Below are 22,654 nucleotides of genomic sequence, written 5' to 3'. Positions count from 1 at the left end.
GGTTAGGTTGTTAGTTCCAATAACCTTCAGCCAGATATTGAGAACGGGAACTAAACCGAGGACACACGTACCAGAGTGATGGCCACCAGCCAGTCATCCAGAAACAGCTTGCTCGCCTGGAGCCGCCGGGCGGCGACGCGGAGGCCGACGGCGATGATGGCAAAGATCCATGTTGGCACCAGCGAGCCATAGATCTCGGGCACTCTGGTCTCGGTCAGGTCGAGGCCCGCGGGCGGTGGTGGGAGCGCCATCAGGGGCTAAACAGTGATGTGGCAGCAGTCGGTGATTCTCCGGGATGGTGAGGTTTTGGCTGAGGACGGCGGCGATCGATCGACGGGGCAAGAATCACGCAAGAGGAGCGACCTCCAATATCTATGTCCCAGCCCAAGGATACCACATCTACTTGGTGCTCAAAAGAGCGACACAACGACGGCCCGCTGGATGAACTTGCTGTTTTCCGCTTCCCCCTTCCCGTTTTCCACCCGCGTCACATTGCCCCTGGGCCACAGGTTCCGCCTCTTGAGTGCCGCCGGGAGTTCCCCGTCCAAGTGCAAGCGCGCCATTCTCTCGGCTCACGTCGTAGTTGCACCAGGGCGTGTGGCCGGCGCGTCTTGTTTTCCCTCACTGTCCAATTTCGTCCTTGCCTCGCGGGGGGCTTAGCCAGGAATTTTGTGAACTTTGTCGCCCCAAGGGCCGAGTCGGCTGATTGCCTGCCAGGATCCCTTGACCAAGCCACCCGGCGTGATGGGTCACCTCTCCCCTGATCTGCTTGGTGTGCCAACCCCGCGATGAGTTAAGTAATACACCAAATGGTAGAAAATCGGGCCGTAGGCTGCCAGATTCGTTTGATTAGATCCGTCCACAACTGCAAGCAACTCCATTGAATAGCAATTTAATACACAATACTATCTTTTCAATCGTTTGCAAATATAAGCAGTTTTTGTTTTGTTTTTTTTAAACATTGGAATTGACGGAGTTGGGGAGGACATGAAGTGATCTTCGTTTTGGTGATTGATTAATTTGTTTTCGGGGTGGTGTGCTTGGCTCTATGCTTGGCCTGCTTAGTTTGCCCGCCAGCCTGGACTCCCCGGTTTCGTCGAGGCTTGTGTCGTGACGCTAGTTTGGCGCCCCATCACCCCCTGAGCAGGCCCTGCTTCCCGTGTAATTGGTCGCTGGAGAACTCTGGAGCTTCGCCTGAAATATTTGCAGATAACTGCCCCGTCGACCTCCACTGCCTTGGATCTCGCTAAACGGCAGTTGGCATGAGAACGCACTAACTCGTACACCGAGGGGCAAACCCTGCCTGTCTACTACAGTAAAGTGTTGCACGATATATAGGTATCAGGGATTAAAAATGTTAGTGCGGTGGATCCTTCCTAATTAAGCCACGTACCCAAATACATTTTTCACTATGGGAAATCCCGCCAAATCGATGTATCGCTACCCGCACCTCCATTTGCTAGAACCCACTACCCTTTCCAGCTGGTTTAATTCAACAAATGGTTTGGAAAAGAGCTTCGGATAAGGTAACTCTACTATCAAGCCACTGCGTGAAAAGAACTTTTGCGATCCCTACTTATTTAATGTGCCTGCTAAATTGAACCGGCTTAAAAGGGTAGAATCGTTACCCACAAATAAGATATCAACATACATTGATCTTTACTACAAATTGTGTAGCACGCTGTGTACCCTTACCCCCCTGGTTAATCCACCGCACTAACGTTTCTAATCCCTGGAACCTGTACACCACCCTCTTCCAAGATTGGCGAGACTCTATAAACCATCCCCACCTGGTCCCCGTGGGCAAGTGTTTGATATCCACCACCACACCCAGCCAGTTGGTTGGCTAGCAAGTCCGCCTTTTAGGCAAGCATGGCTCGCTTAGGTAGCTGAGCGGAGATGGAGCTCGATAGGGGACGCCGTCCCCGGGACGGCATCCACGCTTACCGATCCTTCACTGTGTACAGGAGTTTAGGATATTAAACGTCAAAAATGCGGAGCCCTTCGGGGATCTCCAACTACACTTTTTCCCACAGAAAATCCTGCCAAATAAATGTATCGCAGACCCCCCTGGAGGGCTCGCACTTTTAACGTTTAATATCCTAGACTCCTGTAGGGATCCGCGGCTGCCGCCAACGACGCAGGGCCCCCCGGAAAGCTCGTTGATGGACTGGGATGGCATGCGGGGGTCTAGGACCTTGAGTCGGGCTATATAACGCCCAAGCCAGCCAGTGAGCATCATCCTCGCAGTCCTTGTTGATGCAGCCAGCCAGCCAGCCAACCGGCTCAGACAGACCCTTCTGCAAGAGCCGCTCAGTGCCCAATCAGATCCAGGACACGACCGTTGCAGCCCAAGCCGGCCGACCCCTGCCTGTTCCACGCCCCAGAACACTGTGTTGCGTTCCTGCCACTGTGTACTGCCGCTGCTGCTGCTGCTGCTCCATACAAGACCAACGGTCTGTCCTTACGGTCCCCGCAGTCCAAGATGAGGCTCCTCAACACCCTCTCGCTGACTTCCCTGGCCATCGTCGCAGCCGCCCTTCCCAAGCCTTGCCACCACGCCATGAGCCACTTCCACCTGACCCCCGGCGCCTGGCACGGCCCTTGGGCCTTTGACCTGGTCCGCGCCGAGCTCGAGGCCCAGGGCTACACCACCTCGGCTTCGACCAACCCCTCGGTCGGCACCACGGACCCCAACGAGGCCTTTTACGCCGACGTCGCCAACCTGCGCGCCGACGTCGGGCGTCTCGTCGACGCCGGCAAGGAGGTCGTCCTGGTCGGCCACTCGTACGGCGGCGCCATCATCGGCAGCGCCGTCGAGGGCCTCGGCGCCCACCAGCGCAAGGCCACCGGCAAGAAGGGCGGCATCGTCTCCCAGATCTGGATGACCGCCTTTGTCCTCGACGTCGGCGGCAGCCTGGGCGCCGGCGTCGGCCCCACTCTCCCCGAGTGGTGGAGCCTTTCTGCTGACAAGCAGTTCTTTTCCCCTCTGACTCCCGAGAAGATCTTTGTAAGTGCTCCAGCCCTCTCCTACTCCATTGGTCATGGTTGAAAATAAGCTCAAACTAACCCGTTGACCCAGTACAACGACGTTACCGACGAGGCGCTTGTGGCCAAGGCGTCCGCGTCCCTACACTCCGAGCCGTGGAAGATCACGACCGAGACGGCCACCTACGCGCCCTGGAAGCACGGCTTCAACGTCGGCTACATCTTCTGCGAGCTTGACAACGCCATCCCCCTCGCCGTGCAGCAGGGCATGGCCGCGCAGTTCCCCGCCGGCTCCTTTACCGCCACCATGAACGCGAGCCACTCGCCCTTTATGAGCAAGCCCAAGGAACTGGCCGACCACCTCGTCGCCGCCCTAAAGCACGCCAAGGCGCAGTAGCATGTGGCTGCGTGTGATGCTGTACATAAACTCGAAAAACAAAACTCGCTAATACCCAACTTCGCGCAATGCCCGATATTCGACGCGTTTGCAGGCCGTTGGAGGAAGGCACGGCTGGCTGTTAAGGTGCCAGTTCGAGCTCCTGCCACCACCACACTCCTGCCGTCGTCTTTCCAAAAACGATCCCGCAGCATTTGCCCACCAACAATCCTAAAAGCGCGTGTGGTTTAAGGGTAAAATCCATTGTTCCCATTCACGGGATCCCGATGGGCTCCGGGTTCGAGTCCCGGCGCGCGCAATCCTTGTTTTTTGCTAATCGCTACCATTTTCATTTTACCTTTAGTCCTACCTCCATTCAGCCATTTCGGCGAGGCCACCCACACGGCGACCAGAACACCATGGGCCGACATTCCCGTGGTGCTCGCCATCTTTCTCCGTCACATGGCAATGCTGCGCCGTGCTGACGGTGGAGAAGGTGCCTTTAACCTAATAGTCTCAATAAATGATACGAAGATGATGAAGTGCCTGCCTTCCTGGGAATATCACAAGTTCTTCATTGCGTCGAGCCATCGTAGCGTTGCATCCCGTCTCACACAAGCTCCAGTCCGAGGCGTCAGTCCGAACTGGTGGGTTTATCAGCGGCACAGAACTCGATATGATCGCAATGCAACATGCCAGTGGCACGATAGGAGAGATTTTCCAATCCTACTACGCCCCCAAGTTTGGGCCATCGTGTCAAGGGTCGCTTTTGAGCGATATCACACTCGGACATAGCGCTGACAGGAGGAAATGCTGGTAGACTGCAAATGTATAAATATTGCCGTTCTGTACAGAAGAAAGGTCATGATGCCTTCTCCCGTACGACTCATTCTTTGACCAGTTGTTGGTGTAATTAAAACCTCGCTGCAATGCTGATTACCTCGTCCATCGTTCTTCTGGCCACGGCAGCCGGCGTCAGTGCCCAGTACCGGCTGACAAGAACCTACGACCGCAACAATTTCTTCGACCAGTTCCACTTCCGAGATGTAGGTCCACGACCCAGGGGCGAATCACCAGACCGCAGCTAACATGGGCCACTCTACAGGCAGCATACTTCCAACGCCTCATCGGGGTGAACGACCCTACCAACGGCTTTGTCGAGTACGTCAGCGCCTCGGAGGCCACGCGGGCGGGTCTGGCCGAGTACCGAGGCAACCAGATCTACGTCGGCGCCGACAGCAAGGCCACGGTGCCCACCTCGGGCATCGGCCGGAAGAGCGTGCGGCTGGAGTCCAAGCAGACGTTCGACACTGGCCTTCTGATTGCCGACATCCAGCACATGCCGGGGAACGCATGCGGCGTGTGGCCCGCCTTGTAGGTTCTCTAGACCAGAGTCCTGCCTCTACACCCAACTGACGTCAACGGCACGCTTCCAGCTGGAGCTTCAACTTTGCAGAGAGCCCCTACAGCGAGATCGACATCCTCGAGGGCAACGGGTGGACGAGGCAGTCGGCCAACACGGTCTCGCTCCACACCTGCGGCACGTGCAGCTTCCCCAGCCTGCAGGGTCCGGAGCTTAGGAAGGACTGCGACCTGCACGCCGGGGCCAACTGCGAAGGGGGTGACAACCCGTGAGTGCAATCTTACTTCCCGACCAGACTCTGTCTGCCCCAAGTCTGCCCCAATTCACACCCTTCCTTGTCTTGGCAGTGCCGGTTGCGGCGTGGACGGGGCCGCGAACTCGTTCGGGTCCGGGTTCAACAGCAACAATGGCGGCGCCTACGCCACGCTCCTCGACAGCAGCGGCATCAAGATCTGGTTCTTCCCGCGCTCCCGCATCCCTTCGGACATTGTAAGCGGGCGGCCGATCCCCTCCGTAACGCAGTGGGGAGCGCCACAGGCCAGCTTCCAGTCCGGTGGCTCCTGCAACGTCGCTCAGCGGTTCAGCAACCAGACCATCATCATCAACACGGCGTTTTGCGGCGACATCATCTACGACTGGACGGAGCAGACCGAGGGCAATTCCCAGTGCCGCTCTGCTCCTGGCGGATCGTGCGAGGCGTACGTGGGACGGAATCCTCAGGCTTACGCCGAGGCGTACTGGCTGTTCAATTCTATCAAGCTGTACCAGCAGTAGTGGCTGTTTTATACGTAGTTTCGTTGCCGAGAAGCTCCCTTTGCCAAGCCCTCCGGTCTCACTGCGTATCTTATCCCCGTTTTTTTGCACACTCGATGCCGCGGCTTGGCGCCGTCCAAATAGGCAGCTGGTGGCCCGCCGCGTGGTTGGCGCCGAGACCGGGCTCTGGGCGTGCGGGGATTGAGCCACTCCGGTGGCCGCGCGCCGATAGAGCCAGCTGCGTCATTGCCCAGCGCCAAGAGAGCCACCAAGACCCCGGCGGCTTCCTCCGCATCCTCCCAAGGCGCGCAAACCAGGTTGGGCCCCGCGCACGCGACATGTCTCTGCTCTGGGCTGGCAGCGGCTGCTCCGGCGTGGCGGCTGGGCGGTCGATCCTGTCGCGGTCGTGCGACGCGGCCTGCTAAGTGCTAATAAGGGCGAGGTCTGCCGCTTGCTGCTGCCCGGCCCATTCCCCACCGACTTCCTCCTGCCTCTCCATCTTCCGTGCCCGACCCCTCCCCGGTCAGAACCATGGACGCACTCAAGAAAGCCGTCAACTTCGTCCTCCCGCCCGCCGAAAAGGGCGAGGACGGGCGCGATCAATGGGGCTCGCGCTGGGCCTTTATCATGGCGGCCATGGGCGGCGCCGTCGGGCTGGGTAACCTGCTGCGCTTCCCGTCCATCGTCTTCAACAACCACGGCCTGCAGTTCTTCATCCCCTACCTGATGGGGTTGGCGCTTCTTGCCATCCCGATCCTCATGCTCGAGATGGCCGTCGGCCAGGCCTTCCGCGGCGGCTGCGTGCTGGCCTGGCACAACCTCAACAAGCGCGCCAAGGGAGGCGGCTGGTCCGTCGCCTTTAGCGGCTATGTCATCGCCACCTACTACGTGCCCCTGATCGCCTGGGTCATGCACTACTTTCGCGTCTCCTTCATCAGCCCGCTGCCGTGGACGGGCCGCGTCAAGGAGTTCTTTAGCGACGTCGTGGTCGCCAACGTCGAGGCCGAGCCCGGCTGGCTCAACCCGGACGGCTCGGTCGCGCGGTACAAGTCGTATCCCGGCACCGGCATGGTGGGCGAGACGGTGGCCTGGACGACCTTTACGTGGTTCGTCGTGTGGCTCTGCAGCTTCAAGGGCGCGGGCTTGATCGGGCGCGTCATCTACGTCACCATGGCGCTGCCCCTGATCCTGATCGTCATCCTCATCGGGCGGTCCGTGTCGCTGCCCAACGCCGTCGACGGCGTGCGGCTGTACTTTGCCACCTGGCGCGGCGAGACCCTGGCCGACGCCACCATCTGGCAGGAGGCGACGGGCCAGATCTTCTTCAGCGTCGGCATCGGCATGGGCTACTTCACGTCGTACGCGTCGTACAACGCAAAGTACGCCAACACGGTCCAGGACGCCCTCATCGTGTCCCTCTGCAACTCGGCCATCGAGATCGTCGGCGCCTTTGCCGTCTTTGGCATCGTCGGCTTCCTGGGCCTGGTGCCGAGCGACGAGGAGCGCCTCAGCACCTTCACCAGCGGCTTCATCACCTACCCCGAGGCCCTGGCGCAGATGCCCGGGTCCAACTTCTTCGCCGTCGTCTTCTTCTTCACGCTCTTCCTGCTGGGCCTGACGTCCACATTTGCCCTGCTCGAGGGCGTCGTCGCCATCATCTGCGACACCGAGTTCGGCCGCAGGCTCTCGCGCCCGTGGTGGTCCACCATCGTCACCGTCGTGTCGTTCCTCATCTCGCTCATGTTTTGCACCGAGTTCGGCTACGGGCTGCTCGACGCCGTCGACACCTACGTCAACTACCTCGCCCTCTTCTTCGTCACCTGGTCCGAGTGCTTCGCCGCCACGACGCTGTACAGGTACAAGGACGTCGTCAACCAGGTGGGCCTGGCCCCCATGCTCGCGTACAACGGCGGCTACGTCCTCGCCCAGGTCTTCGGCGTGGTGGTCGGCCACATGGTGCACCCGGGCGTGGGGGCCGGCTTCGGCTTTGGCCTGCTGCTGCTGGCGACCACCATGGCCGTCTTTTTGGCCAAGGACCCCGATGTGTCCCCCCCGGGCGTCTTTGCCGGCAACAGGTTTGTTCGGCGGTTCTGGTGGATGGCCTTTTACTCGGTGCGTACCCGTCTGCCTGCTGCGTCCTCTGTAGTCTGTACCCAGTCTCTAATTATTACTGGCATCACGAACCTCCAACAACAGGGCAACCAACTCACCCGAGACCTCAACGGCGTCGTCGGCACGGGCAAGAACTGGAAGATCCCCAGCTTCTGGGCACCGCTGCTCAAGTACATGACGTCCCCGGTCCTGCTGATGCTGCTGAGCCTGGCCTACCCGCTCTTCATCTCCAAGCGGACCGACCCGCAGCAGATCTTTGCCTTTTCCTTCATGCACATCGTCATGGTCGTCACCGTCTCCGTGTTTGTCTACCCGAGGTACTTCAACGTCTTTGTCAAGCGTGAGGCGCGTGGCGCTGGAGATCAACCGGTCGCCCCCGGCGTCACCATGGACACATACACGGCCGACATTGAAGGCACCGGGGTTATGGCCGGGCCCGATGAGAATAGGGAGCTGGGAGGAAGTTCGAGCAAGGAGCAGGTTGACGTGGATAGGAAATAAATCTAGGGAAGGCTAGGGGATATGATGCAGGTTTGCGGGGCGAGCGGGGTTTAAATGGTGAGGACGTCATATGGGGAGGCTTGGCCGCTTATTTGGTGGTGCTTCGAGTGCCCGACTACACCTCCCGTCCTGCATTCATCTATAAATATCATGCATAACCCAGCCCGCCCCTTTTTCCATTCCCGACATTTCAGCCGTCTTGCCACGCCAGCAGGTCCCGCTCGCGGGCAAAGCTGGCCAAGATGGAGACCGGGGCGGCCCAACTTTGCGATGCATGCCGCCAGCTCGACCTCACGCTAAACAAGTTCAAGATCACGGCCAGCACCGGCTCCGACAGCAGATTTGCCAGACCCAATAAGAAACCGTTCGCCACTTTGGCCCAGCTGCACGCGAGAAAATCCAACTGCCGTTTGTGCGCCGCCGTTTGGGACGCCGTGTCCTACGAAGGACAGGAGCAGCTGCCAATTAACACCATCCTCTACATATCTTGGGAGATAGACGGCCGGGTCGAGCTCGGCAAAGACAGATTCATCAAAAAATCCAGGCGGATCCGGATATCCTGGAAGCCAGACCCAGCAGCTGCTAGCAGCCTCCAACAATACATCTTCATCATCTGCCTCGCTCACCCAGAAGCCACCCCTTCCGAAAGGCGCTTTTTGGGTCGCCGGGTCGTGCAAGAGTCCGATAAGATCTCCCTGATCCGGTCCTGGATTATCCTGTGCGCGGGCGGGCATGGGCAAGGGTGTAGGAGCTCGCTATCTCCCGGGAATAGTGCCCAAGAGCAGTTTTACCAGCTGGTCGAGGGCCCTTACTTTGGCGTTATAGACGTTGTGGATATGCAGCTGAAGCCCTTACCCAAGATAGCGAGCCGTATGGTTGCTAACTATGTGGCCTTGAGCTATGTTTGGGGCCGCGACCCGGGCTCAGCTCCATATACGTCCACCCGGTCCAACGTCATGCGCCACATCCAAAAAGGCGGACTTGGAGCTGCCTGGGATAAACTGCCTGCCACCATCAAAGATGCATTCTTGTTGGTGCGGCGGCTGGGCCTCCGCTACCTCTGGGTAGATTCGCTTTGTATTACCCAGGACAGCCGGGTTTCTTGGAACTTTAACGCGCAATCCATGCACCTCGTCTACGGCTATGCACTTTTTACCATCTGCGCGGCCGACGGCGATGCGACTACAGGGTTGAGGGCTGTGAGGCGAACCCTCGCCGAGATGGAGTCGGCCGTGCTGAAAAGTAGGACTGGCATGCCCTCTTCGCAAGCTACCGACGCTACCGATGCCAACTTGCTATCAGGGCACGCCCCAGGTGCGATGGGCGGCCAGGAAAATACGTCCATCGTCGTCGAGTACAGTCCCGGGATCGATCTGCTTGTCTGCAGATCCCCCGAGGCCGTCATTGAGGCATCTGCTTGGAGCAGCCGCAGTTGGACATTCCAAGAACAGCTCCTTTCCAAAAGGTGCCTGATATTTGCCGAGGGCAAAGTCTACTTCCAGTGTCAAACATCATTCATGTCGCAAGACGTCCACACCGAGCCCATCCCTCAGCGCAACGGCGATGGCAGCAACGACGGCCACGAACTTGGCTGGTCTCTCGATTCGGAATATTCCGCCCAGCGAACCTTGGCCGAGCTGGAGACGCGGGCCTTTTGGTTCTACATGAAATGCGTCCAGCAGTACACGGGCCGAATACTAACCAACCCCAATGACGTGGGTGCGGCTTTCCATGGGGCCTCGTGGCTTTTTAGCCAGCACATGCGCTCCAACATCATCTACTGTCTGCCAGCCTCGCATTTCGACCTTGCTCTCCTTTGGACGCCCTGTTCCCAGCTCCAGAGGCGCAAGCTTGATCGGCAGTCGCAGCATCGAGCTGGGGGCGGTCTCTGCTCGCAGGGTTCGATTGAGGGATGCTCTTGTAAAAGAGGCGAGGAAAGCTCCGATAACGGAGAGTTTCCCAGCTGGTCGTGGGCCGGCTGGATGGGTGGCAAGGCTGAGTACTCGCCTCATATGGTAGAAGGCTGTGTTTTAAACGTGCGGGAGTGGCTTCGAGATCACACGTGGATAGTGTGGCACGTTCGAGACGAGTCGGGGACCCTGCGTCCTCTTTGGAACAGTTCCCTTTGTCGCGAGACGGTTGTGCAAGAGGAGCGCTGGAGGGGCTACCGCGGCAGGTTTGGCGACTTTCCAAATTCCGGAAATCCGCCGCCGGCGCCTTGGCAAGATGGCCGAAAAAGGTACCTACCTACCTGCGTACCTGTCCATACCATTTTTTCCCTTCCCCATTGCCTCCCGTACCTGCCCCAACCCCAGTCCACCATAATCCTAACCCCTTCCCTTACGACAGCACGAGACACGCCGCCCGCTCTCCCCAGCCAACTACGGGGTCATTTCAGTACAAGGCTCTCGGTGATCAACACCTGCTCCGGGAACAAGAGGACATTTATGGCCGCCGGGTCCGACACCAGAAGCTGCCAAGCGCAGACTTTGTCGGGATCCTTCCCGATCACCCTTTCGGCGTGCGCATAGGGTCGTTTACGTCCATCGCAGTCCGATTGATGCCCACGCTGCAGTTCTTCACCCATTTGACAATGCTCAAGGTTTTCGTCAGGGATGAAAATGTTGGCAGCGTGCAGTGCGACCAGGCGGCGCGCACAAACAGCCCGACGGACCCCACGGAGTCTTGTTGCTCGCGGACAAAAGACTCGTTGGAACGCAACGACGGCCATGACAGAAACGTTGGTGGCAGCGCCACCAGCGGCCCTAGGTCTGTTACCACGGCAGGGGGAGAAAAGGATAGGGCTGACAGCACGGCGAGCGGGCCGAACCCCGAACCTTGCGGCGCCGACGGACCGGTTCCAAACGCTGGCTCACAGCTGCCCGAAAGCCGCTGCGACATTTTCGACAATACCAACGACTGGTGCGGGGCCATCATGCTGCCGAAGCCGTGGATCACGGCGCGGCAGGGGCTGGAGCTCGTGTTCATCGCGCTCAGCGACGCCATAACGTTTACTGACGAGGAGTGTCCGTCGTGGAATCGCTACGTCCCCAAGATGAAGAGCGACAGCCAGTGGGACCTGTATTACGTCATGTTGCTCGAGAAATCAGCGGATAACACCTTGTGGGAGCGCCGGGCAGTCGGGAAGGTGTTCAAGCTGGCTTTTGCGACATCGACCTGGGAAGAGATTCAGCTGGGGTAATGGCCGGCTTTGGTTGCCGACAGGATGCGCATCGCGTTGCACGGCACCAACGGCTCCCCCGAGGAGGCCATGAGGAAATACGTCGTCGGTGGTGTGTCCAAGGTCAACGACCATGGTGGAGCTTAAAGCGTGTCGAGCTGGGTGCGATTCCACACTTGGCAAAAGCTAAACCAATCTCCGAACTAAACCCAGCTCCGATGCATTGATGGGAGGGTATGTATTTGAAGGGCTGCACCTGAGAGAAGTAGTTGATCAGAGCCCTCACTCACAGCACACACATTAAAGATCCAGTCATTAATTCGCTTCAAGCCAGCCCTTGCTCGTGCGCAGACTCTTGAGACGAGGTCCATTCGGTTCGAGCCAATATGACTTCCGACACCCGGGCTTTTACCTGTTTCTTGGCACTGCCCAAAGAACTCCGCCTCATGATTTGGAAGCATGCCGCTACCACTTCCTCGGACCGGCCGGGGGTTCACTTCTTGACGGCCACGTCCACCGACCGCCGCCAGCAAGACGCCTTGGTGCGGGGCCTCCGCCAACTCCTCGACTGCGACAACGTAAGCGACGGCGGCGCGCTGCCAGTTCGCCGCTACTCTGGCGCCGACCCCCGCAAACGGGACGCCGCCAGCCCGTGGACCCGCAAGAACCCGTCATCCTACATGACGGTTAGCGCCCTCCGGGCCACGTGCTGGGAGTCGCGGGTCACCGTTGCCAAGTTCCGGGGCCCCCTATCGGCGCTGACGCCCCGGACCGGCTGCCAATGCGCCGTCGACTTTGGTGACCTGCCAGCGCCGAGGAGATCGGATACGACCCCGAGCGAGTGTCCCTGCCCCCCACTTTGCGACTATGGCTGGCCGTGCCAGCCGGCGGCGTCTGACGACTTGGAACCGGGCGATTGTGGCTGCCCCAGACGGTGCGACCTGGACCGGCCGGCGGCCCCCCCGAGCGCGAACAAGGCCAAGACGTGTTTGTTCGACACCAACGGCAAAGGAGTGACACAGCACTTTCAGGTTTCGCCGAGTGATCTCATCTGTATAACGACCCAGGACCTAATCAAGGTATTTCCCGACACTAGGGTGGGTGGAGGAAGGACCGGGAATGGCTGTCCCTTTCACGGCTCCGTCAATGTGGCTGTCGAGTTTCCCGTACCAGGGGATGTCATGTGGCTTTTTGTCCGGACTCATCTAGCGCTACAGAAATTGTGGCTGGTCGAATACCGGCTGAAGAGATCGCCCTTTGGTCAAGGTGCCGAGAACAACCGGATCGCCCCTGACCGGGCCGTTTTCTACGGGAACGGCGTCCGCTTTGTGGAGGTGCGGGCGGACGACCCGGGCTGGGAACTGGCCGGACAGCAACTCGCCACCGAACGGCGCGCCGTCCAAAACCCTTTCCGATTTGCCAAGTTAGCGCACGATACGACGTGCTGGCATGAGTCCCCGGCAGACTACCTTGCCGGCTCTGGATCAAGCGTGGGATGCCCATGCGGGTTGAAACGCGCACGTGCGATTGTAAGCCCGAGCCGTGTTCTCTTACCGGGGCATGCTCCAAAGATCGGGGTCCTAGCGTGTGAGTTTTCGGGTTAGCTGTCATGGAATGCGGAAGATAGTTGGAAAAATAGCTAGCGATGAGAGTGGACATAACAAGGATCACAGTACTGATGTAGATTATTCCCGGACAACAAGCTTGAGGGTATATTGCCAAGCAAGGAAGAGCTAAACCACTACACTAAGTAACGAACACGGCCCCTAGCTAAATACAAGATGCAACGCTTACAACCCCAAATCTAATTACACACCACTTTTGCTGTAAACACCAGAGAAGCCTAGAAGGCGCGGCCTTTTGCCATGTCAGAAGCCAAGGGCTTTACAGAAGGAACTTGCCGATGAGAGCAAGAACGGGCGACAGGAACTTGGCCAGGCAGTTCTCGAGCGAGCTGGCGACAAAGGCAATCTTGGCGACGATGACGTCGTTCTTGACGAGGGCGCAGATGGCAAAGGCGATCTTCAGGAGCGGGGCGACGAGGGCACCGAGGCACTCCTTAAGGGCGGCGATCTTGGGCAGGAGGACGGACAGGACCTTGGCAGTCAGAACCTTGGCGAGGCCGACGATGCAGGCCTCGACCTCCTCGACGACCTCCTTGAGCTCCGAGAGCAGGGTCAGGACGGTCTCGCGGTCCTCGGCTCCGAGCTCCTCGGGCTTGACGCTGGCGAGGAGGGTCTCGAACTTGGACTTGCACTCCTCGACGCGGCTCGTGATGGCCACGATCTTCTCCTCGAGCTTCTCGGCGGGCCCGCTGACGAGGGTCTTGACAATGAGGAGCTCCTTGTGCACGTCCTCCTTGAAAGTCTTGACCAGGACGACGGCCTCGCGGATGCAGGTGGCGCTGTCGTGCGGGATGGGCGAGCCGGTGGGGAGACCGGTGGGGACCGCGGGAGCCGAGTGGTCTACGGAGGACACCTCGAAGGGGGCCTTGAAAGAGGCGGGAGCGCCAGTCGGGACACCGGTCGGAAAGCCAGTCGGGGTGACGGTCCAGATGGCGGAGGCGGCCTTGGAGGCATCCGCGGCGGGGACGCTGAGGCTGGGGGTGGGAATGCTGGCGCCGGGCATAGAGCCGGACTTGTCATGGAAGGGAACGGCCAGGGCGGCGCCGAAGGTGGCGGAAGCGGCGAGGACGGAGAACTTCATCTTGACGGTGGAGGAGGAGGAGGGATAATTATTAGGAGTTATTAGAAGGAGATGTGTCCAGGTAAGTGGCAAAGAGCGACTGCAAGTTGGATGTTGTAAAAGAGTGTGGGGTGCAGAGGATTAGAGGCTGATGCTGCTGGGATGAAGAGAAAGACTCGGATGGACTTGAGGGACAGGTCGAGCGGACATATATACTCGTGGTGGCAGCTCGTCGACAAGCCCGTCGACCCTGCAGACTCGACTTGTCGATCTGCAAAAGGAGGAGAGTTCGAAGCCATTCCCTAGCGGTCAATAGCCTCCAGCTCTACTGCCTTGGCGCAGAAATTTGACCGAGATGTCGAAGCCAACGATCTGCAGGGCGGGAACCTTGGACGTCCACGGCGTCGTGCGCTGGCGGCGGCCGCAACGGGACTAGGCGACGTCGGGCGCCGATCACAATCGCCTTCTGGTTAAAGCCGGCGTTGCCTCGGCTGGCACCCGACAGGAGCCTGCTGGGGTTGGCAGCGGTACCAGCCACAGCGCGGCTCTACGCCATGGATGTCAATTACCGCGACTGGTGAAACGCTGGCCACGCCAACTCCAGCAGTGGAATCCCTCAGCCGCAGTCCATGCAGTGCAAGACGAGGACAACACCACAATGCAACAACAACAATCAATAAGCAAGCAGACAGATGGGGCGAGAGCCATTGTGCAGTCAGTATGTGCCATTCACCAGTGAGCATTTGCAAAAAAAGAAGAAGGAAAAAAGAAGAAAAAAGAAAAAAAAGCAAACAATACAAGGCGCTTTCCTTTGACGCCGCACGGACGGCGGGATGAAGATCGACCAAGATCCTTATCACGCATGCATTGCTTTTCTCCTAGACCTGAGCCACCACACATGGCAATGGTCCCTGATAGACAATGGCACAATGCAGCTTGTTTGTCTTGTTCGCTGCCCGACAGCCTTGTCCTTCTTTGTGCTTCTCTCCGGCCACTTCCCCACCCCGCCGCTGACGTCGGCTCGCCCACGCCGATCAGCGTGCCCCTGACTTGACCCTGGGGGATGGGCGTCCAGCTGATTGTGATGGTCCGTTGGCGGTTTCATAAACGTTTATCCGTCAAGCGCACCTTGCAGCCGAATCCAGACCGCTTGTTTTCCAACAGCACACGTGCTTAGCGTCTTGGGCACATATCGTCTAGCTAGCGCCGTTGAGGCCGCTGCGTCGGTGGTTGACAGCTCCCTCTGCCGCCGTCCCCATTGTCCTCGTTCTTTTCTCTGCCAAGCTGATCTTGGGTGCCAGATCTGGGCGTTGGTCTCGCAGCGATGCATTGTTCCATTGTGAGGAGAGGAAAGGGCCAGCATTCCAGCGACTGCTGCAAGTGCCCATAAATTATCGATATCTTCCATGTTCCAAAATATTCCCTGGTACCCTATACATTACCTCCAACAACACATCCCTTCGCTCCAACTCCTACACCCGGACAGCCACCGTGTATGTCGGTAAGTTTCAACAATACCCAATCACCCACCAGAACACTGGTCAGTCCAAGTAAACATCCTTTACAACATGTCTACCGCCTGCGCTTCTTCGCCCAGCCTTGTCTGGAACGAGAAGTTGAAGATGTTGAGCATTTATAAGCCCAACTGGGACGACTACTACAAAAACTTGAAGCTGCCGTCCTGGGGCAGGATGTCTGATGACGGCTTCCCCGCGATCGAGAACTTCGATGATTTCATCAAGCTGTACGAGGAAAACGGCGGCGACATGGGCACGTGCTCGAGCTGCGCCCTTGAGTACCCAACGACCTTGATGTCGCTGGGGTTCATCCCCCGTGACGGCCCCTGGTGGCTCTGCTTCAAGCAGACTTGCACCGAGAAGTTCCGGCGCGCGTACGCCGACGCCCCGCAGCTCGACGAGGCCTTTGAGCGCGGCGACACGGTCCTGCTCGAGGCCCACCCGGACGAGCTGTTCGGTGAGCGCAAGAAGCCCAACCCGCCGCCCCCTTCCCCGAAGCGCGACATCTCTCTGACTGCGATGAAGCAGCACGCCGCCGTCATCCGAAACCGCGAGGTGCGCTTCAAAGACTCGCGCGACTTGCATTCTATGTGTCAAAGAGCATGGCAGAAGTCTGTGCAAAGCTGAGGCAAGCCATGGCCAAGTGGCCGTTGATCTCTCTCGCTATACGTCTGACAGAAATAAGTATTTCTGCTCCTTCCTAAAGTTAATGTTTCTTCTGTTTTTTATTGTACCATCCTCCCAATTCCTGCCCTTTCCATTGATTAGTCCTTTGCATGAAATCACATGACTTTTTTTTTTTTTACGATAGTACGACAAAATTTATGATGAGGTGAAGCCTCCCGATGAGGCAGTTGTGCAGTGAAGAAATAGCGGCACGGCATAAGCCGTTGCATTCGAGCCAACCAACGGACTGCTCTCCCTTCGAAAAGGCGGCGGTGTAAATCACGGGACACGGGTGGCAGGCATTTAATTTCTGGTCCAACGGATTCATTTATCTAAAGTGCGCTAGCGAGCCTTTGCCCGCTCCCGCCCGCTGCCTTCCCAAATGTCCGATGCTGCGTGTGCAATATGGAATGCCGTCCGCTTGCGCAGGATTAATTAACCAACCGGCGCTTACGCCCAGATTGTGCAAGTGTTTGGTTCAGAGGAAGTGCGTAATGGGATACGCCAGCTGACGAGGGACAAGAGGGAAAACCTCCTTCCTTTTCACCGCACCGAATATTGATCTCGTGAGACTGTGCCTTCTTGTCGCGGACTGGCACCAAGCATGGTAGCGAGCTCCTCTTGGTACACTGCCCAGCCCAGCGCGGCACACACCATCGAATGCTTACTCGAGGAATTGTGATTCGCCGTGGTAAGCAGTGTGCAAAAGGCGCGAGCACACCCTCTTCCTCGGCCCCAAAGCGAGGGTGTGGCAGCTGCGGGGATGCGAGAATCAATAATTCCTTCTCCTGCCGCCCGGTCTCCACACAAGCGAGGTGCGGCATCTACATCGGGCGGAATACATGTTCTTGGGACGCGGGATGAGTGGTGCTCAGGTATCAGCCCTCGATTCTTGGGGCGGCAGGATGCAACCCTATGTGCCTCTAGATTCCCCTCGCGGCTTTTACTGACTGAATTCTGGGTTCGTCAGCATGGCGCCACCCACGATGAATATCGATACGAGGGAATTCCGATGTCATATATGGGGATGTAAAAGAAAGCAAAAGGGGCAAAAAGGGAAAGATAAAAGCGTAAAACAAAAAAACAATAATTAGCAGTATAATGAAAGTAAGAAAAAAAGGCGAAGATATATTAAAAAAAAAAAAACTACACCGTCCTTTACTCCACCACGAATCGAACCACGAGGAAAGCGGAAGGTCGTATCGACAGGTCTTAGTTGCCCTGCGTCCAAATGGCTTTCCGTCGGTGGCCCCGAGCACTCCACATGCGGCAAAGTTCATGTTGTCACCCACTGGAACACAAAAATAAATCCCCGTGGGGATGCTAGCGCAAGGCAGACACCTTGAGGAGCATGACGGGCGGAACAGCCCCGGGGGTCGGAGACAATACTAGCTTTTCGCTTCCTTGGCGGCGTGGCAGGAGAGCGATGCTGCCTGCTGGGCCGCTCGTCGGATCACTTGCCTACTACGGCATCTTGGGCTCCTGGGTACGAAGCACAGCAGAGGCTGGTGCTATATAAATATGGCCAGACCTTCACTGCAGCAGCGGTGTTTGCGAATACTCGTTCCAGGCATCCGGGGTCCTCTCCTGTCCATCATCAGACTCCAACAAGCTTGTCATTTCCATCATCTCGTGTTAGCCATACAAAACTAAGCCCACCATGCATCCCATCTTTATTCTCACCGCCCTCCTCCCCGCGCTGACAGCGGCAGCCCCCGCCGCCCCCCTCGCGCCGCGCCAGACCCTCCCACCTAACGAGCGCATCCGCATCACGTCGGTGACGACGGCGGGCACGGGCTGTCCGTCCGGGACGTGGGCGTCGCAGATCAGCCAGGACGGGTCGAGCGTGACGCTCGGGTTCGACAACTGGGAGGCGTTTCTCAACCCGGCGTCGGGGCGCGACATGCGCTGCACCATCATACTGGCGGCCACGTACCCGTCGGGCTGCGTGGCGTTGACGGTGGTGGCGACGTCGCACGGGTTCGCCGAGTTCCCCGCGGGCAACACGGGCACGCTCGAGGCCAGCTACGGCACCAGCCCCGGGCGGCTGACCACGGGCGGCGGGGTGTCGCAGGCGGTGCTGTCGGGCGGGGTCTGGGCGGGCGGGCAGCCGTGGGTGCGGACCGATAGCGTCGGGACGGCCGTCAACGCCGGCGGGCGGTCGGTGCTGTTCTTTGTGAATGCGAGGGCCTTCTTTGCGACGCCGGCCAGCTCGACGGCGTTCGGGAGCCTGCGGACGGACGACCTCAGCGTGTCCTTTACCAACCAGCGACGCGTGTCTGGGCAGTGCTAGCAGGTGGCGGAGTTTCCTATTCGGGACGACGGGCAGGGCTTGGGAGGAGAATGGGAGGAGAATGGGAGGAGAATGGGAGGAGAATGGGAGGAGAATGGGAGGAGAATGGGAGGAGAATGGACAGGTGCAGGTGGGAGGCGGTGCGACGAGGCAAGGCTGGCTATCTGTCCTACCTGTGTGACGTTTGCTAGGGTTCTGCTAGAGTGGCTTGCTTTCCTAGTGGCAATGCCAGATGTTTGCATTTGCCATTTGCCAGACAAAGCAGTGGGCTCCACGCATCAACAGGGATTATTCTTGCACCAGATGCAGCAGCAGCCGGGAGTGGCCGTTTTCCACCACACGATCCACATTCTCCATCTGGCGCGTGGCCGACCCATCGACCGAGTGCAGCGGGCGGTTGAAATAAGCTTTCCAATTAAGCCAAAGGCCAATACGGGATACAGCTTCTACGTTTTGTGATTTTGTCATATCAATTCCATTGCCACTGTTTGTTGCGTGGCCGTCATGGCATCGAGGGCCGGGCTTGCAGTCACGACGCGTCAAGCGATTGATTTAAGATTGATCTACACATGTTGGCGACGACTGACGTCGGGGATGTTGTTGGTGCTTAACTGGCATCCACCATATTCTGCAGCATTTGTCGTGCTATATACCCGTAGAACCTTGATTCGGTTCCTGTAATCCATCCCATTTTTACTTTTCCCAGACTAGCCCAGCAACCGTCGACGGCCTCCAGGCCCGTGCGCTGAGATTCGTTGGTGCTGACGTGCAGCAAAACGCGACCGCGGACCCCGACGACGACGACCCCTGCACGGCCGGACTGCATGTGGAGCTGTGGACTCTGCGCTGTCATGCCAGCCTCAGCCTGTCAGGGCACCCGTCACATCAGGGCTGTGCCATTCAGGCCTGTCCAGACAAGGCCTGTCCAGACCAACGAACGGCAGGGCCCGTCCAGCCGGAACGCGCTCCACCGCGACACGCATGCCAGCACGGCCATCTGTGCTAGTGCCGGCATCTGAGACGTCGTCGCTGCAAACAGCGATTTGATCCACCGCCTCAGGAGATAAAGAAATCTAGAACAAAACACCCCCCCATCGCCCAGCCTTGGCCACCCGAACTTGCTCCACGACACCACTCCTCCCCACCATCGCCAATCGCGCCCTCGACTCTGGGCACCCTCCTCCCCTGATGGGCATCGCCAGCACCAACAATGGCGCCAGCAATAGCCTCCAGGCCAGACTCGTCGCCGCCTGGCATTCCCTCCGCGATGCCTGGGCGCGCGTCTACCCGGGCATCAAGCCCTATCTCCCGCCCGTGAACTTTATCACCATACACTACTCCTATTTTGTCTTTTTCGGCCTCGTCATGTCGGCCGTCTTCTTCGCCCTGTCGGACCGCGAGGAGTTCACGACACTCAGCTTTATCGACTCGTGGTTCCTCATCATGTCGTCCTTCACCGGCAGCGGCCTCAATACCATCAACCTCAGCGACCTGGTTACGGGCCAGCAGGCCATTTTGTTTCTGATGATGATCCTGGGCAGCCCCATACTCGTCGCCGAGAGCACCATCCTGGTGCGCCTGTATCACTTCTCCAAGCGCTTCGAGCACGTCGAGAACTTTGAGCGCGAGAAGCGCCGGCGCAAGCGGGCCACGGGGGCAATGATTGGCATGGCTGGTGCCATGGCCGGCCTGCCCGTCATGTCATCCTTTGGCGCCCATCAGGCCGACGCCAGCGAGCACTCCCGGCGCGCCAAGCTCGACGCCTTTGAGCTCTCGAAGCCCAACAAACACGCATCCGACCGCCGCAGCTCCCACTTCGAGGACAGTGACGCCACCCCTGCCGCCCAGCCCGCAAGCACCACCACGCCGACCGCCACACACCCGCACGCCGCGGTGCTGCAAAACGTCCTCGACGGCAACAACGGCAACAACGGCAACCCCCTGTCGCCCGGCGGCCGCGGCGATCACACCGCGCCCTCGCACGCCCACTTCCGACACCGTAACCACCGCCCGCCGCAGCTCGCACGCGCGGCAACGGCCAGGGTGGGAGGCGGCGCGGGAGGCTTTGGAGGGGCGCACCACGGCTTCGACTTCCGCCATTTCGTCAAGGAGCACAAGAGCTCCATCGGGCGCAACGGACAGTTCTTCGACCTGGACGAGGACCAGCGCGAGTACCTGGGCGGCGTCGAGTATCGGTCGCTCAAACTCCTATTCGTCATCAACGCCGTCTACTTCTTCCTCTGGCAGGCCCTTGGCGCCATCGCACTCGGCGCCTGGATGGCAACCTACAGCCGCGAGATCTGCGCCGTCAACAACCAGGACCCCTGGTGGACCGGCGTCTTCCTGGCCGTGTCGGCCTTCAATAACGCCGGCATGACACTGCTGGACGCCGGCATCGCCGCCTTCAACCGCGACCCCTTCGTCCTGACCATCGTCACCATCCTTTCGCTCGCTGGCAACGCCGCCTTCCCGGCCTTTGTCCGCGGCACCGTCTACGTCTGCCGCCTCGGCTTCAAGTACGGCATCGCCCGCTACGGCCCGACCGGCCACGACTACGGCGCGTGGGAGGAGGCCTTCGACTTCATCCTCAAGTACCCGCGCCGTCTGTTCATGCTCATGTTCCCGTCGCGCCAAAACCTCGTCTTCATCGGCTTCTTCTCCACCCTCGTGCTCATCAACTGGGTCGGGCTCGTGGTGCTCAACATTGGCAACTCGCTTTTCGACGACACCCCTAACCCCGCCCGCACCGGCATCATGCTCTTCCAGGCCATCGCCACGCCCTCGAGCGGGCTTGCCGTATTTTCCATCTCGGGGCTGTGGTTTGGCCTGTTGGTGCTCCTGCTTGTCACCATGTACCTGGCCGCGTACCCCGAGATTATTGTCATGCGCAATTCGAACGTATGTCTCCATTCTCCTCTTCCTCTGGCTTCCCTCCGCCATCACAGCTAACCGTCTACCACAACTCAACAGGTCTACGAAGAACGATCCCTCGGTCTTTATTCGGTGGACGAGGCGCAGAAACAGGACGAGGAGGAGGACGCCGCCGAGGCCGCGGCAGAGATGACGGTCATCGCCCCGCTCCTGTCGCCCACCTCGGTGGCGGCGTCGCACACGACCGCCATATCAAGGTCCATGCAACCCATCAAGTCGCTGGCCGCCGTCGGCCGGCGCGGCACCGCCTTCGTCGGCAAGCAGATTCAGCGGCGCATGAACGACTTCCAAGGCGTGGGCATCGACACCAGTTCGCGGCGCGACTACGTCCCCATCCCCGGCCTCAAGCGGTCCGAGGAGATCGACTTTGACGACCCCGCGCCCGTCGCCGCGCCCGAGGGCGGCATCAGCCTCGTCTCGCAGCACCTTAGGGGCCAGCTGTCGCACGACATGTGGTCCATCGCCCTGGCCCTCTTCCTGGTCGCCCTGATCGAGACGGCGCACTCCATCGCCGACCCGCAGGGCTACAGCATCTTCAACTTTCTGTTCGAGATCGTGTCGGGCTACACAAACATCGGCATCTCGGTCGGCCTGACGGGCAAGTCCTTCAGCTTCTGCGGCGGCTGGTTCGCCGGCAGCAAGGTCGTCATGGTGCTCATGATGATCCGCGGCCGCCACAGGGGCCTGCCCGTCGCCCTGGATCACTCGGTCAAGCTGCCCGGTTGGGACGACGCGGCGCGCGAGGACCAGGACGCCGAGATTCGGAGAACTATCAGCAGGGCGAGGACGAGCGTGGATGCGCACCGGGTTCCGTAGGGGGCGTTTTGTAGTTTATTGTGTAGTTGTTGAATGTACAGACGAGATATGCAGATCAACATGGTGTTTCTCAATTGGCAGTGACTGCTCAGGCCGTCAGCATTGACAAGCCTCCGCAATGCGCCAAGACAACCTTTTCCAAGAAAACGAATACAAAAGAAAACAAGCCAAAAGAATTCACAGGAGATAAGAGAAACGCGTACAAGAATAAAGAAAAAGAAGGCGTATAAGAACGATAAAGCGAAATAAAAAGAAGAATCAGGAAAAGGAATGAGCCCTGGGAATAAAAACAGGAATAACGATAGGAATAGAAATAAAGAAATCATTTAAAGACAATTGCAGCTACGCTGAAACAATTCCGCCAGCCGCGCCGTTCAGCGCCATGTCTTACGCTGATTTCTCAAGCGTGTGGCTTCCAACGCACAGTTGGCCACTCACAACATGTCCTGGTAAACAAATGCGCGGTGAGCGT

General features: G+C 58.9%; 11 protein-coding genes and 1 non-coding gene across 12 annotated transcripts; 10 read left to right on the top strand and 2 right to left on the bottom strand.

The window, feature by feature from the left end:
* Positions 1 to 50: 50 nt before the first annotated feature.
* On the bottom strand, positions 51 to 251 carry GGTG_05105 (hypothetical protein; the record flags this gene model as incomplete). The annotated part of the gene is made up of 1 exon (XM_009222904.1): positions 51 to 251. The coding sequence occupies one exon, from the start codon at positions 249 to 251 to the stop codon at positions 51 to 53; it is 201 nt and encodes a 66-aa protein (XP_009221168.1).
* A 2,234-nt stretch (positions 252 to 2,485) lies between these two features.
* Positions 2,486 to 3,385, top strand: GGTG_05104 (hypothetical protein; the record flags this gene model as incomplete). The annotated part of the gene is made up of 2 exons (XM_009222903.1): positions 2,486 to 3,010; positions 3,083 to 3,385. 2 exons carry the CDS (start codon positions 2,486 to 2,488, stop codon positions 3,383 to 3,385), a joined length of 828 nt encoding a protein of 275 aa, XP_009221167.1.
* Positions 3,386 to 3,601: 216 nt separating this feature from the next.
* GGTG_20097 lies at positions 3,602 to 3,683 on the top strand. The gene has a single exon. It is a non-coding gene; the product is annotated as a tRNA-Gly (tRNA).
* A 610-nt stretch (positions 3,684 to 4,293) lies between these two features.
* GGTG_05103 (hypothetical protein) lies at positions 4,294 to 5,551 on the top strand (the record flags this gene model as incomplete). The annotated part of the gene is made up of 4 exons (XM_009222902.1): positions 4,294 to 4,410; positions 4,470 to 4,738; positions 4,801 to 4,995; positions 5,075 to 5,551. 4 exons carry the CDS (start codon positions 4,294 to 4,296, stop codon positions 5,499 to 5,501), a joined length of 1,008 nt encoding a protein of 335 aa, XP_009221166.1. The 3' UTR covers positions 5,502 to 5,551.
* A 45-nt stretch (positions 5,552 to 5,596) lies between these two features.
* GGTG_05102 (hypothetical protein) lies at positions 5,597 to 5,905 on the top strand (the record flags this gene model as incomplete). Its single annotated transcript, XM_009222901.1, has 1 exon — positions 5,597 to 5,905. The coding sequence occupies one exon, from the start codon at positions 5,597 to 5,599 to the stop codon at positions 5,903 to 5,905; it is 309 nt and encodes a 102-aa protein (XP_009221165.1).
* Positions 5,906 to 6,011: 106 nt separating this feature from the next.
* On the top strand, positions 6,012 to 8,278 carry GGTG_05101 (hypothetical protein; the record flags this gene model as incomplete). Its single annotated transcript, XM_009222900.1, has 2 exons — positions 6,012 to 7,592; positions 7,677 to 8,278. The coding sequence occupies 2 exons, from the start codon at positions 6,012 to 6,014 to the stop codon at positions 8,091 to 8,093; spliced, it is 1,998 nt and encodes a 665-aa protein (XP_009221164.1). The 3' UTR covers positions 8,094 to 8,278.
* A 3-nt stretch (positions 8,279 to 8,281) lies between these two features.
* GGTG_05100 (hypothetical protein) lies at positions 8,282 to 11,396 on the top strand. The gene is made up of 2 exons (XM_009222899.1): positions 8,282 to 10,332; positions 10,443 to 11,396. The coding sequence occupies exons 1-2, from the start codon at positions 8,336 to 8,338 to the stop codon at positions 11,293 to 11,295; spliced, it is 2,850 nt and encodes a 949-aa protein (XP_009221163.1). The 5' UTR covers positions 8,282 to 8,335; the 3' UTR covers positions 11,296 to 11,396.
* Positions 11,397 to 11,577: 181 nt separating this feature from the next.
* GGTG_05099 (hypothetical protein) lies at positions 11,578 to 12,172 on the top strand (the record flags this gene model as incomplete). Its single annotated transcript, XM_009222898.1, has 2 exons — positions 11,578 to 12,072; positions 12,159 to 12,172. The coding sequence occupies exons 1-2, from the start codon at positions 11,661 to 11,663 to the stop codon at positions 12,170 to 12,172; spliced, it is 426 nt and encodes a 141-aa protein (XP_009221162.1). The 5' UTR covers positions 11,578 to 11,660.
* A 770-nt stretch (positions 12,173 to 12,942) lies between these two features.
* On the bottom strand, positions 12,943 to 14,111 carry GGTG_05098 (hypothetical protein). Its single transcript, XM_009222897.1, has one exon. The coding sequence runs from the start codon at positions 13,978 to 13,980 to the stop codon at positions 13,159 to 13,161; it is 822 nt and encodes a 273-aa protein (XP_009221161.1). The 5' UTR covers positions 13,981 to 14,111; the 3' UTR covers positions 12,943 to 13,158.
* A 1,416-nt stretch (positions 14,112 to 15,527) lies between these two features.
* Positions 15,528 to 16,341, top strand: GGTG_05097 (hypothetical protein; the record flags this gene model as incomplete). The annotated part of the gene is made up of 2 exons (XM_009222896.1): positions 15,528 to 16,031; positions 16,288 to 16,341. 2 exons carry the CDS (start codon positions 15,528 to 15,530, stop codon positions 16,339 to 16,341), a joined length of 558 nt encoding a protein of 185 aa, XP_009221160.1.
* A 1,461-nt stretch (positions 16,342 to 17,802) lies between these two features.
* Positions 17,803 to 18,435, top strand: GGTG_05096 (hypothetical protein; the record flags this gene model as incomplete). Its single annotated transcript, XM_009222895.1, has 1 exon — positions 17,803 to 18,435. The coding sequence occupies one exon, from the start codon at positions 17,803 to 17,805 to the stop codon at positions 18,433 to 18,435; it is 633 nt and encodes a 210-aa protein (XP_009221159.1).
* Positions 18,436 to 19,323: 888 nt separating this feature from the next.
* On the top strand, positions 19,324 to 22,516 carry GGTG_05095 (potassium transporter 1). Its single transcript, XM_009222894.1, has 2 exons — positions 19,324 to 21,333; positions 21,406 to 22,516. Exons 1-2 carry the CDS (start codon positions 19,624 to 19,626, stop codon positions 22,180 to 22,182), a joined length of 2,487 nt encoding a protein of 828 aa, XP_009221158.1. The 5' UTR covers positions 19,324 to 19,623; the 3' UTR covers positions 22,183 to 22,516.
* Positions 22,517 to 22,654: the final 138 nt, after the last annotated feature.

The sequence above is a fragment of the Gaeumannomyces tritici genome (assembly GCF_000145635.1).
Source record: "Gaeumannomyces tritici R3-111a-1 unplaced genomic scaffold supercont2.3, whole genome shotgun sequence".
Taxonomy (NCBI): Eukaryota; Fungi; Ascomycota; class Sordariomycetes; order Magnaporthales; family Magnaporthaceae; genus Gaeumannomyces; species Gaeumannomyces tritici.
This window is presented reverse-complemented; position numbering and strand designations above follow the sequence as displayed.